The sequence below is a fragment of the Armigeres subalbatus genome, chromosome 1 (assembly GCF_024139115.2).
Source record: "Armigeres subalbatus isolate Guangzhou_Male chromosome 1, GZ_Asu_2, whole genome shotgun sequence".
NCBI lineage: Eukaryota > Metazoa > Arthropoda > Insecta > Diptera > Culicidae > Armigeres > Armigeres subalbatus.
The window spans coordinates 10,049,043-10,062,343 of record NC_085139.1 but is presented as its reverse complement, the minus strand read 5'-3'; the positions used below and the strand labels follow the sequence as shown (position 1 = coordinate 10,062,343).

At 43.3% G+C, this 13,301-nt stretch overlaps 1 protein-coding gene across 15 annotated transcripts in view; it reads left to right on the top strand.

Annotated features, from left to right (window-relative positions):
* Positions 1–13,301, top strand: part of LOC134221577 (collagen alpha chain CG42342) — a 638,959-nt gene that overhangs the window by 509,264 nt on the left and 116,394 nt on the right. For all 15 annotated transcript variants that reach the window (XM_062700773.1, XM_062700777.1, XM_062700769.1 and 12 more), the window contains one exon: positions 8,528–8,616. In XM_062700773.1, the coding sequence (XP_062556757.1) occupies positions 8,528–8,616 (89 nt within the window). The remainder of the gene's footprint in view (positions 1–8,527; positions 8,617–13,301) is intronic.

Genomic DNA, 13,301 nt, shown 5'->3' with positions numbered 1-13,301 from the left:
TCCTTCACTTCACACTTCTCCACATCTTGCTTCTAGCTTCCCAATTATGGTCTCTCACTTCTCTTGCTTCTGTTTTTCCACTGCTTCTTTCTACTTCTCACTAACTATTACAATTCACTTTCACCACTCACTTTTCACTTCCATTTAGAGGCATGCACCGGTCCGGAAATCGTCAGTGGCGGCGTTTGTCATAATCGTGGTCGGCGGCGTGACGTGAATCGGCGTCATGCAGAAAGCGATTTAAACGTGAATTGGCCGAAACTCGTTCGGTTAATTGAACGCTAGGCCGAAGTTTTTAATAGGTCTAAAACGATTTGAGCGAAAATGTCATTTCGCCAAAAGCGACATATGACCGAAAAAGCAGTTTGGTCGAATAGGTCATGTAGCCGAAAATGTCGTTTGACCGAAATTTTCATTTGGTCTACGACCGAAAATGTTAGTTGCTGAACGGGTAATATGCCCAAAAATGTCGACCCATTCGGCACATAACATAAGTGGATCTTAGAACAAAATCCCCATCAAAAAGTTGACCCCCTTTCGGTGGGCCAAAACTGTTATAACGAGCGTCGGGAACATCGTTCTGTCATTCTCAAATGTAAACAAATACCATATGATCAGAAAATTAGAACACTTTGTTTCAAAGAGTACAAAGGTCAGGATAGACAACCGATGTGTGGAGAAATTCAATTTTAGCATGCATATATTTTAAACATTATCGAGAAATGGGAGATAATATCCGAAAACAAATCTCTTCTGCGCTTCTCACAACAATGGACAAGATATAAAATCAATATCGACATTTTCTTTATCTAAAACAGCTATTTTCAGGCGATTTTATAACAATATCTTTTTTCTACCGATTACTAGTATCGAAAATGAAATGATCCTGAAACCGGTGCAATAAGTTTGTGTATGAATTGAGGAAAATTGAAGTTTTTCCAAAAAGTGTTGATTAAGATGTCGTTTAAAACTGTTCTACAATAGAAACTAATCTGTGAATATGCAGTTTTCGGTTTTTTCAAAAGGATGGCGAGGGATACACCAATGTTGGTTTACAAGTTGCAAAAATGAGTTGCGGAATGAAATGAGAAAAAAAACTAAACAGTTTTCAAAATTAAAGTTTAATTATTGACTACACGGTTAGAAAAAAGTACCTAATATTAGGTACTTTTCACTCAAATCGGGGGTTCAGTGTGGGAACCCAAAATTAAGTAATTTTTTCTTGAAATTAAATAAAATTCACTTAATATTAAGTAAAATATACTTAATTTTAAATAGAAACTATCCAAAAGTTAGGTAAATTTCACTCAACTTTTGTAAACATGAGATTACTCAACGTTGGGTTCCCACACTTTAATGCCCTTGTTGAGTGGTTTTGCTCTTCATTTTATGACAACAAAGGGAAGAGGGAAGGAGATGCAAGAGAAAAAAAGTACCTAAAATTAGGTACTTTTATCTAACCGTGTAGATGTCATTCTTGTTAATACTTTTATTCCGTAAAGACTGCAATGTTGAATATATGTATATCCTCTAACCTAATTCATTAACCAAGTATACGAAAGCAAACTCCAGGACGGCGTCGCGAGGTGTTTTTAGTTTGGAATAATAATGAACTATATTAACGATGTTTCTGACCATTTTGAGAATTGAAAAGCTGTTTCAACACTTATTTACTTAATACGCTTTAACTAAGCATTAGGTTAATTTGAATAACTTGGCAAATTGCTTGATAATATTCTGGTAATAACGTTTCCAAATTTGTACCGATAAGTTGAAATATTGATTACATTTATTGTTCAAACAGCAAAACACTGATATTGTGAACCAATTTTGTAATACTTTATTCAAAAGTTTGGTGTTACTGTATTATGATATATTGAAGTTTCATGTTCAAAATATTTCATAGTTAATTTCAAAACTTCAAAAGATTAATCGTGTAATTATGTTTATAATCAATTTCATAATAATCATATAATTTTATAATGATTGTGACTGACCTTCATGAGTCGATATTGAAAGGAACAGTCGATTCATGGAAATATCGAGATGTGGAATAGAAAATCCTTGGAAAGCTCTTTGGAGGGACCATCACAGTAACCCAGAAAATATTGTTTTCATATGGCATAATTTGCTTACATGAGCCGACATCGAGTCATAGAACATCGACTCATGGAGATTTGACTGTAATCATTTTTATATTCAATGAACCAATGGTCTATGTTAACTATTTGAGGCAACGAAGTTCGATTCTTTTATTTGACATTTTTCGCATGGTTATGCAGAAAGAAAGATTTTAGCTCAATAACAGAGAGTTTCTTTACTATGTGCGTCTTCTTCTTCTTCCTCTGTGTCTAGTGGGCTTGCATTGCTGGTTACTTTGCTGATTCAAAGTGACCGGTTAACGGTGACATCAAGATCAACGAATACAAAACGAGCTGTCTTTCCTCAAGATCGGTATTTTTTTTACCAACTAGTCGACCCGGCAGACGTTCTACTGCATAGTAGGCAAAAGTGCGCGTTGTGAACTACCCATGTGAAATTTTCATACGAATCTCATTATTTTCGCATGAGGATATATCATACAAGCCCGTCGGAAACGATAACGAATCTGCTGAAGGAATGAAGAAAATTCATCCAGCCGTTTTCGAGTTATGCGGATAGGATTTAATTTTTATTATTTAGAGATATTATTCAATCAACATCAGCACTTTGAACCATCAATATGGAAGAATTGGGTTACAAAACTGTAAAACAATAAGCCTTTTTTGTGGAATGTCTTTTCCTGTCATAAGACGAGTTTAGTACTATTCAATTTAATTCCACCACGACGTTGTAATCTAAAAACATATTTGGCTAATTTTGGTGCAATCAGATAAATAGTAAAAATCACGCGACCCCTTGCTAATTCAATACTGTTATACCATATCTTTTGACGTTTCGATGTTCCGTATAACACATTCAATCTGTTATAAGGGTACAACTTTTGCTACCCGAGTTACACATATGTTATGTGCATTCGGTCGAACAACATTCTCAGTCAAATGGTTCTTTTTAATCAGACAATGGTCCTTTCTGCAAAACGACTTTTTTGACCAAAGAACCAGTTTGGCTGAACGACACTACCGGTGGTAAATATTAATAAATTAGCAACCCTATAACCAGAGACCAGCGGAGTGAAAAACTGTCGAAATGACAACGTATGAAAATGTACGTAACCTTGAAAATAATACTGGCATCACTTGAAGTTTTTGCTTGCTTCTTATGAATTCAAAATGTAAACAAGAAGAAATGGAACCGCTTATGACGGTTCGATTGGAAACAAGATATATTATTGTAGTATTTCTAGTAAATATGTCCATTTCATCCAAATTGCCCTCTCTACTAAACAACATTTTAAGCAAAATGACCTATACGGCCAAATGCCAAGTGGTTCATTTCGGTAAAACGGTTTGTACGGCCAAATGACATATTCGGCTAAACAACTTTCGGTCATATGGCTAACAATTGGTCGATTGTCACTTAGCCGCATTTTATTTGACTGAATAAGACGTTTGACCGGTTATTAGGTCAAAAAGGTCGACCGAAAATATCATTTGGCTGAAAGCGACCTACGGCCGAAAATGCCATTGCCAAAAGGGTCATATTGCCAAATAGGTTGACCCGTTTGACCTATTCGGACAAATTACTTTTTCGGCAAAATAATCAGTTTAGACAAACAACATTTTTTCCGTGTGTCCATTTCAGCCAAATGAAATTTCGGCCAAATCACTTTCAACCAAACAACTTTCGACCATCTGGCCTCCAGCCAAATGACTTTCGGCCAAACGGCCCTTCTCCATTCAAGAATTTGATTTGTTCGAGAAATGCTCTAGATTTCAATAGAAAATACTCGGTAATGTCAGCGGAAAATTCTCCGCTAATTTTATACTCAATTATTTATAGTTTCCACAAGAAGTAATTCCATTTTTTTTATTTGCGTGGGAAATTCCTCAGAGTTGATTCGAACTTTTTTTCTGGCATGTGCACTTGAATTCTCCAAAGAATACTTCCAAACTTTTACGGAAATTTATTCAGGATTTCAACGCGAATATTTCCAGAATTTCGAACAATTTTTTTTTTTGTGAATTTCAGCGGAAAACTCTTCGGCCTCACGGAATTTTACGAGTTTTTTTTGAAAATTTCAACGGGAAATGGAATTTAAAAAAAATACATTCACGAAAATACTCCTAAGCTTCAATGGGATGTTTCGGGGATAACAATCGGGAAACTCGACGAGCTTCTGCAAAAGTTGAATCGGCGTGGAGAATCATAGATCAGTGGCGTAAAATGGGACACATCTTACAACTCAGTACTCGCTTCTCACTACTCTGTACTGATTTCAAACTTCTCATTTCTCACTTCTCAGTTCGCACTTACAATATGTATCACTTCTCATTTTACCTAATAAGGAACCAAACTACAACTATTCGGCCAAATGACCCTAAACCATCCCGATAACACCGTCCAGGAAACGACTCCCACGGCGTTCTCCGGAGGTACTGCGAGTTATAAAGTTATACAATAAGAAGTAGAAGATGGACAATCAGCCTTATGGGTCGAGGATCTGTTGCAGTGTCCCATTCAAGACTTCTCTCGTGGTGACCTGAAATTAGTGTAAATTGCATTGCAGCACTCACTCACAAATTCGAGTCTGCTAATAGGAAGTAGAAGAATTCTACCCACCCAACAACAGTAGGATTTGTCATTTTACGATTATATCCACTTGAATAAAAAAATTAGAAATATTTTGGCCCTGTCTAGGTAGATTCTGGAAAAACTAATTTCATACTGAGAGGGTGCTGCAACACTCGGCGAAATGCGTCCATGTTGTAAATTTTCATTTCGATTAAAGCGACTTCAAGGGTCAATGCTGGGTAAAGCGTACCATTAGTACTTCGCGTACCTGAAGGAATAAAATAGACCCCATCTCGCGGTCCTTAGCCTCTTACCCAGCAACTCCTATCCCTACCTCCCCGTGGTGCTGGCCGGAATACGAGCAACCTTAGGGAAGATCGGGTAACCAATCCCGGTGGAAACATGGTCGTATGCCGACAGGGAAGGGGGAGGGGATTGCTCCTCTCCGGAGGTACAAATCTTACTGAGCATCTGTTCTCCATGTCAGGATCGGCTCACAACAGCGTCTGTTCTCCATGGCGGCTAAACATCGTCCAAGTGCCAGTGAGGGACTCTAAGTGAAACTGTACACCATGGTCCACCGGGAATAAGGAGGCATAGTCCTCCGGAAATTTAGGGGGTTTGGTGTCAGGCCCTGCAAGCCAGCCTTTAAAAAAACATAAGCAACGAACAATCAACAAGAGAGTACGAACCGGAACCATCGGCGAAGACCACTGCGACGAAAAGGGACTAACGATTGGAAACTCGGTTCGTGGAACTGCAAATCTCTCAACTTCATCGGGAGCACACGCATACTCGCCGATGTGCTCAAGGACCGTGGATTCGGCATCGTAGCGCTGCAGGAGGTTTGTTGGAAGGGATCAATGGTGCGAACGTTTAGAGGTAATCATACCATCTACCAGAGCTGCGGCAGCACACACGAGCTGGGAACAGCTTTCATAGTGATGGGCGACATGCAAAGGCGCGTGATCGGGTGGTGGCCGATCAATGAAAGAATGTGCAGGTTGAGGATCAAAGGCCGGTTCTTCAACTTCAGCATAATCAACGTCCATAGCCCACACTCCGGAAGCACTGATGATGATAAGGACGCATTCTACGCGCAGCTGGAACGTGAGTACGACAGCTGCCCAAGCCACGACGTCAAAATCATCATAGGAGATTTGAACGCTCAGGTTGGCCAAGAGGAGGAGTTTAGACCGACTATTGGAAAGTTCAGCGCTCACCGGCTGACGAACGAAAACGGCCTACGACTAATTGATTTCGCCGCCTCCAAGAATATGGCCATTCGCAGCACCTACTTCCAACACAGCCTCCCGTATCGGTACACCTGGAGATCGCCACTGCAGACAGAATCACAAATCGACCACGTTCTGATTGATGGACGGCACTTCTCCGACATTATCGACGTCAGGACATATCGTGGCGCTAACATCGACTCTGACCACTATCTGGTGATGGTTAAACTGCGCCCAAAACTATCCGTCATCAACAATGTTCGGTACCGACGACCGCCGCGGTACGACCTAGAGCGACTGAAGCAACCTGATGTCGCCACTGCATACGCGCAGCATCTCGAGGCAGCGTTGCCGGAAGAGGGTGAGCTCGATGGGGCCCCTCTTGAGGACTGCTGGAATACAGTCAAAGCAGCCATTAACGACGCAGCGGAGAACAACGTCGGGTATATGGGTCGAAGTCGACGGAACGATTGGTTCGACGAAGAGTGCAGACAGATTCTGGAGGAGAAGAACGCAGCGCGGGCGGTCGCGCTGCAGCAAGGTACCCGGCAGAACGTGGAACGTTATAGACGGAAGCGGAGACAACAGACCCGCCTTTTTCAGGAGAAGAAACGCCGCCTGGAAGAAGCGGAGTGCGAGGAGATGGAACAGCTGTGCCGTTCTCAAGATACACGCAAGTTCTATCAGAAGCTCAACGCATCCCGCAAAGGCTTCGTGCCGCGAGCCGAAATGTGCCGGGATAAGGATGGGAGCATCTTGACGGACGAACGTGTGGTGATCGAAAGGTGGAAGCAGCACTACGAGGAACATCTGAATGGCGCTGAGAGTACAGGCAATGAAAGTCAAGGCAGCGGAGGAGATGACTACGTCAGTTCAGCGGACGATGGAAGCCAACCAGCCCCCACCTTGAGGGAAGTTAAGGATGCCATTCAACAGCTAAAGACCAATAAAGCAGCTGGTAAGGATGGTATCGGAGCTGAGCTCATCAAGATGGGCCCGGAAAAGCTGGCCACTTGCCTGCACAAACTGATAGTCAGAATCTGGGAAAACGAACAGCTACCGGAGGAGTGGAAGGAAGGGGTTATATGCCCCATCTACAAGAAAGGCGACAAACTGGAGTGTGAGAACTTTCGAGCGATCACCATCCTTAATGCCGCCTACAAAGTGATATCCCAGATCATCTTCCGTCGTCTGTCACCATTAGTGAACGAGTTCGTGGGAAGTTATCAAGCCGGCTTCGTTGACGGCCGCTCGACAACGGACCAGATCTTTACTGTACGGCAAATCCTTCAAAATGCCGTGAATACCAGGTCCCAACGCACCATCTGTTCGTTGATTTCAAGGCGGCATACGACAGTATAGACCGCGTAGAGCTATGGAAAATTATGGACGAGAACAGCTTCCTGGAAAGCTTACCAGACTGATCAAAGCAACGGTGGATGGTGTGCAAAACTGAGTGAAGATATCGGACGAACACTCCAGTTCGTTCGAATCGTGCCGGGGACTAAGACAAGGTGATGGACTTTCGTGCCTGTTGTTCAACATTGCGCTAGAAGGTGTCATGCGGAGAGCCGGGTGTAACAGCCGGGGTACGATTTTCAACAGATCCAGTCAATTTATTTGCTTCGCGGATGACATGGACATTGTCGGCCGAACATTTGCAAAGGTGGCAGAACTGTACACCCGCCTGAAACGTGAAGCAACAAAAGTTGGACTGGTGGTGAATGCGTCAAAGACAAAGTACATGCTTGTGGGCGGAACCGAGCGCTACAGGGCCCGCCTGGGAAGCAGTGTTACGATAGACGGGGATACCTTCGAGGTGGTCGAGGAATTCGTCTACCTCGGATCCTTGCTAACGGCTGACAACAACGTTAGTCGTGAAATACGAAGGCGCATCATCTGTGGAAGTCGGGCCTACTACGGGCTCCATAAGAAACTGCGGTCGAAAAAGATTCGCCACCGCACCAAATGTGTCATGTACAAGACGTTAATAAGACCGGTAGTCCTCTACGGACATGAAACATGGACAATGCTCGAGGAGGACTTGCAAGCACTCGGAGTATTCGAGAGACGGGTGCTTAGGACCATCTTTGGCGGTGTGCAAGAAGACGGTGTGTGGCGGCGAAGAATGAACCATGAGCTCGCCCAGCTCTACGGCGAACCCAGTATCCAGAAGGTAGCTAAAGCCGGAAGGGTACGATGGGCAGGGCATGTTGCAAGAATGCCGGACAGCAACCCTGCAAAGATGGTGTTCGCTTCCGATCCGGCAGGTACGAGACGACGTGGAGCGCAGCGAGCGAGATGGGCAGACCAGGTGCAGTACGACTTGGCGAGCGTGGGGCGTATTCGAGGATGGAGAGATGCGGCCTCGAACCGTGTATTGTGGCGTCAAATTGTTGATTCAGTGTTATCTGTATAGATGTAGACTAAATAAATGAAATGAATGGGTCAATGCTTTCAGTTTAGTAGCCAAATGTTTCAAAATATGATTAACCTTCCAGCGAGAAACACTCACAAATCGACATGTGTGGACCTTTAGGTCATGACGCAAATCATAAACTCTCGCATTCCATTCCACCTTGGATCAAAACTAACCCCAACGTTTTTGTTTCCTTCAGGTCCTCCCGGCGACAAAGGTGATCCAGGTCCAGAAGGCCCTCCTGGTCCACAGGGTGAAAAGGGCCCACGGGGTAAACGCGGCAAACGGGTAAGTATCGTGCAAAACACGCTATGATTGCTATTGAAATCATTGACACCCTTCGATTGGTGTCAAAATCAATGTTACTGACTTCAATCGGAAAGGACAAATATTTGACCGGACACAAGACTGCCTTGAGCACGCTTTGCATGATGGTGTTTGTTGATATAATCGGTCCTGAACATTAATTTTGAATTTGGGTTATGAAGGTCTAAAATTATTGCATGCAACAATTTATTCGTTTTCGCTACCGAAAAGCAATACATCGTGATCCACCGTGGTGTGAAATCGAAAAGCTCAAAAAGTCACTGGCTGGTATCAACATCAATCTAGGCACAACCGGGCTAGCCAACGTCAACAGGCATGTTTTATTTATCATTCATTCATTTCGAATCGTCTAGCAAACAAATCGCCACTATGCCTCCAGGAAAAGCTTCGTCCGTTTCATTGGAGCTAGTGGAAAACAAATCATAGAACGCCACCATAGAACAAAATAAAAAAAAACTAATACGGGAAGAGCTTTTAAAAGCAATGCTCGTCAACAAATCATGATCAAAAGAGTTTGTTTTTCTCATCACTCATCTCATCAGCACCGAAAGTGTATTCGTACTCTTCGTTGTATCAAAAGCGTGTCGTCGCACAGGTTGAGGCAGCGCAACATACATCACCGCCATCGCGCTCCTTTGCATCCCGAATGAAAATTGTATTTATTTTAATTGGATATAAATAATGGAAAATAAAACGGGTGGGGTGTAGCAGCTCTACCCTACGAGAGCAAAATCACTTTTTCTCTGATTTGAGGGATAGTTTTTGGTTTTGATTTTGTTTTGGTAGATTTATTTATTCGTGTTTTAGATATCATCGAATTTTATTTCAAATAGTGCAACGATGCTGATCTTGAACTTATGCTGGCAGGTACGTAAAATGTTGTAAAAATCTCCATTTTTTCACAAATGGGGAAGGTAGTTCTGTTACTGAACATTACACAACATTAATGCATGCAGATTTTTTTTTCTGGGTGATTTTTCTTATAAACCAAGCCATAAGTCAACCCTCGCATATTGCGCTTCGTTGTTGTTATTTTCATCCCCGCAGTTTGCAGTCCATTTGTCATCACAAATGTCGCAATAGGCGGCTGCTACGGCATCAGCTGCAACCAAAGCCCTACTTACTACTGGTAAACTGGATGAGCTCCGAAAGGATGAGCCTGATTTCTGCGATAAAATATATTGCACCGACTTCAGCTCCTGCCCATCTCCGTTCCCGGCTGGCCATGCTCGGTCACACACCATTTAAAATTGTGACTATTTAACACCGAACCAGCCACGGCCGTTGATAGCGGCAGCAGAAGCGGAAGATTAAGCTGCCACGAACCGCAAAAACCACAACTCACCCTCCAATCCGAACCGGCAGTCCCGGTTCGGTCGATGCAACGCCGGACATAAATTATGATGCTGCTCGCCCTTGGTAGTTGAACCGTGCAGCCAACAAGGACCGAGAGAGGCGCAGCAGTGATGAATACCTGCATTATCATCGTTGACTCAGTCCAGCGCGGTTCAACGGGCCCAGCCAGTCCAGCAGCAGCGTTCGATGCCCGGAGCAGAGGAAGGAACGACGACGTCATTACAGTCATTGGGTGAAGTTGCTCATTTGCGAGCACGTTGACCAATTCAGGTGAATTTCGGCGAAGGAAGGGAATCTCCGAAAATTGCATTCTGCCGTCCCCGGGCCATTGCGTTGTGGCGTAATAACCGATGCGGGGAAGCGCGAGCGTGGTGACTTCCCCGAACTCATAAATAATTTAGATGTTATTCATTCTGATAGTTTAGCATATTATGTTTACATGTTTGCATATTTATTTCATCCCCATTTTATTTCGCTGTTGATTTTCGTTTTTCACCCGCCATGCGCCCTCGTCATCCGCCGGAGTGTTCCGGTTGTCCTGTTTTGAACCATTTGCACCGCATGCTACGAGTACGGAACGGAGCCAACGACGACTGCAGCACGGCATGCTGGGATGGTTTGTTTGATGGAACATTTGCACCATGACTCCTTTCCTTACGTACCAACTGCATCTTTGCTGGGTTGGAATTATCAACACTGGGAGGCGGGTTTCAATAGCTTCAACGCCTTCGAGCAAGCAGGTGGTTCGAAGTAATGTACGGATACACGGCAGTGTATTGAATATGCAAATATTGATGTGATTTATACTGTGTTTTGAATTTTCACTTTTGATATTTTTACACAATGTTGCTGTTTGCCAAAATAATAATGAACTGTTTGTATGTAGTTCATCAGCCATAATGTTACCATGGTTTGTTCGTCTCATTAAAGCATTTATTGTGCCTTGCAACAAAATGACAACTTTCGTGAAATTTTTCATGGCTTCCACAGATCTGAAAAATTTATCCGCAGTACAAATAGCACGTGCTATCAAAGCATTCATTGTTACAAGGTGGGGGGGGAGGGGGGTTTGCCCGAAGTGTGACAATCGATATAAAACATTTAGAAGCTTCATACAAAAAGTGTGACAAAGAGGGGAGAGAGGGGGGTTGAAAATGGGCAATTTTCGCGTTACATAATTAATGCACGGCATACAAAAAACAAGGCAGGCTCATCACGAGGGTAAACATTCAGATTGATTGTAAACATGTGACGTAAGTACTATCTTCGCACAAGCTGAACCAAGACGATGCTCTACGGTCTCAGCATGCTTACTTTTGTACTCCAACATGTTGCGATAAAATATGCGTCATTCTTGAAGTGTCAATTTTCTTACGAGCCTACCTTGTTATCTGTATACCGTGGGTTAATGGATCTTCCCAAACCACCACGTGGCGGTCAAATTTTCAAAATATCAAAGTAGCTTTTCTGATGCAGGTGTGTTTTTCTTGGGCGACTATCTGGCGCTTGTTTTCGGTAACGGTGAAAAATAAGCGGATGAGTAGATTTTTTTAATGCGCGGTACAATATATAAAAATTGTTGAGACACAACTCTATTTTCCACATTGCTGCGTTGCAATATGTGTTGATAAAAAGTTGGCTTGAAATCTGGTCAAACTGGCTAACTTGCTTGAAATCTGGTTTACAAGTATCCTAATTTTGATCTAGGCGAACCAAATGCTAGCTTTTTTTAAATTGTATTTTTAAACTTTAGTACATAAATTAATAAAAGTTGTGTAACTTATTTATTTGGGTACATGGTTGGCTACAGCGTTATTACACTAATGCCTGGCGTATTGTAGTGTCGTATCGTCGATCTTGAACGATGTTGCTCTATTTTTTCAAACGTTTATGCTACATTTTGACAGGGCAAGTGAATTGAACAACTCAGTTTAATTCAATTGACTTGCCAAAAGTTGAACATATTCAACTTTCTTTTCGTTCATGTGAGTTGAATTAAGATGTTTACACGTTCAATCCGCGTTGGATACAAGCGACTTGCTCAATTCACTTGTTTTGTCTAAACGTAGCATTAGGGAGGTCCTGGTCAGGTCTGATTGCACCAATTGAGGTCATACATGTACGTATGTTGCATCATATACGATTTTGTGATTACTGGGTGCCGTATTTCTTACGACTACCAGCTCGTAATTCATGCATTATGTGGGACTAAGCTTCTTACGTAAGTCGTAGAAGAGCTTATTCGCAGCAACAGTACATCTTTTCACTTAATGAGAAACATCTTTGTCACATGTTACTAGCGTTCCGTTGTAATAAAAATCTTCGACAACTTCAAACAAATCCTCATCAAGTAGTACCTCAGCACCAACACCAACAATTCTACCTCCGTCTCTGCCCGTAACCATTTTGTCTTTATTGGGACAAAAGCATCCGATTATCGATTCCTGCCCGACTATCGATTTCAATGAGGTCGATGTTGTCTGAAAAGCCTAAGAGGATATGCGACCGTATGATGATAGTACCATTCCTCTAAACGTCAGATCTCCTAAAATCGAGCCCTCGAAAGGAAAGGAGACTTCCGGGCTTCTTGAAAGGAGGCTTCCGAGCCTCTTGAAAGGAGGCTTCCGAGCCTCTTGAAAGGAGGCTTCCGAGCCTCTTGAAAGGAGGCTTCCGAGCCTCTTGAAAGGAGGCTTCCGAGCCTCTTGAAAGGAGGCTTCCGAGCCTCTTGAAAGGAGGCTTCCTGGCCTCTTGAAAGGAGGCTTCCAGGCCTCTTGAAAGGAGGCTTTCGAGCCTCTTGAAAAGAGACTTCTGAGCCTCTTGAAATGATGCTTCCGGGCCTCTTGAAAGGAGGCTTCCGAGCCTCTTGAAAGGAGGCTTCCGAGCCTCTTGAAATGATGCTTCCGGGCCTCTTGAAAGGAGGCTTCCAGGCCTCTTGAAGGAGGCTTCTGAGCCTCTTAAAGGAGGCTTCCAGGCCTCTTTAAAGGAGGCTTCCAGGCCTCTTGAAGGAGGCTTCCTGAGCCTCTTGAAAGGAGGCACCTGAGCCTCTTGAAAGGAGGCTTCCAGGCCTCTTGAAAGGAGGCTTCCAGGCCTCTTGAAGGAGGCTTCCGGGCCTCTTGAAAGGAGGCTGAGCCTCTTGAAGGAGGCTTCCGAGCCTCTTGAAAGGAGGCTTCCAGGCCTCTTGAAAGGAGGCTTCTGAGCCTCTTGAAAGGAGGCTTCCTGAGCTCTTGAAAGGAGGCTTCTGAGCCTCTTGAAAGGAGGCTTCCTGAGCCTCTTGAAAGGAGGCCTGAGCC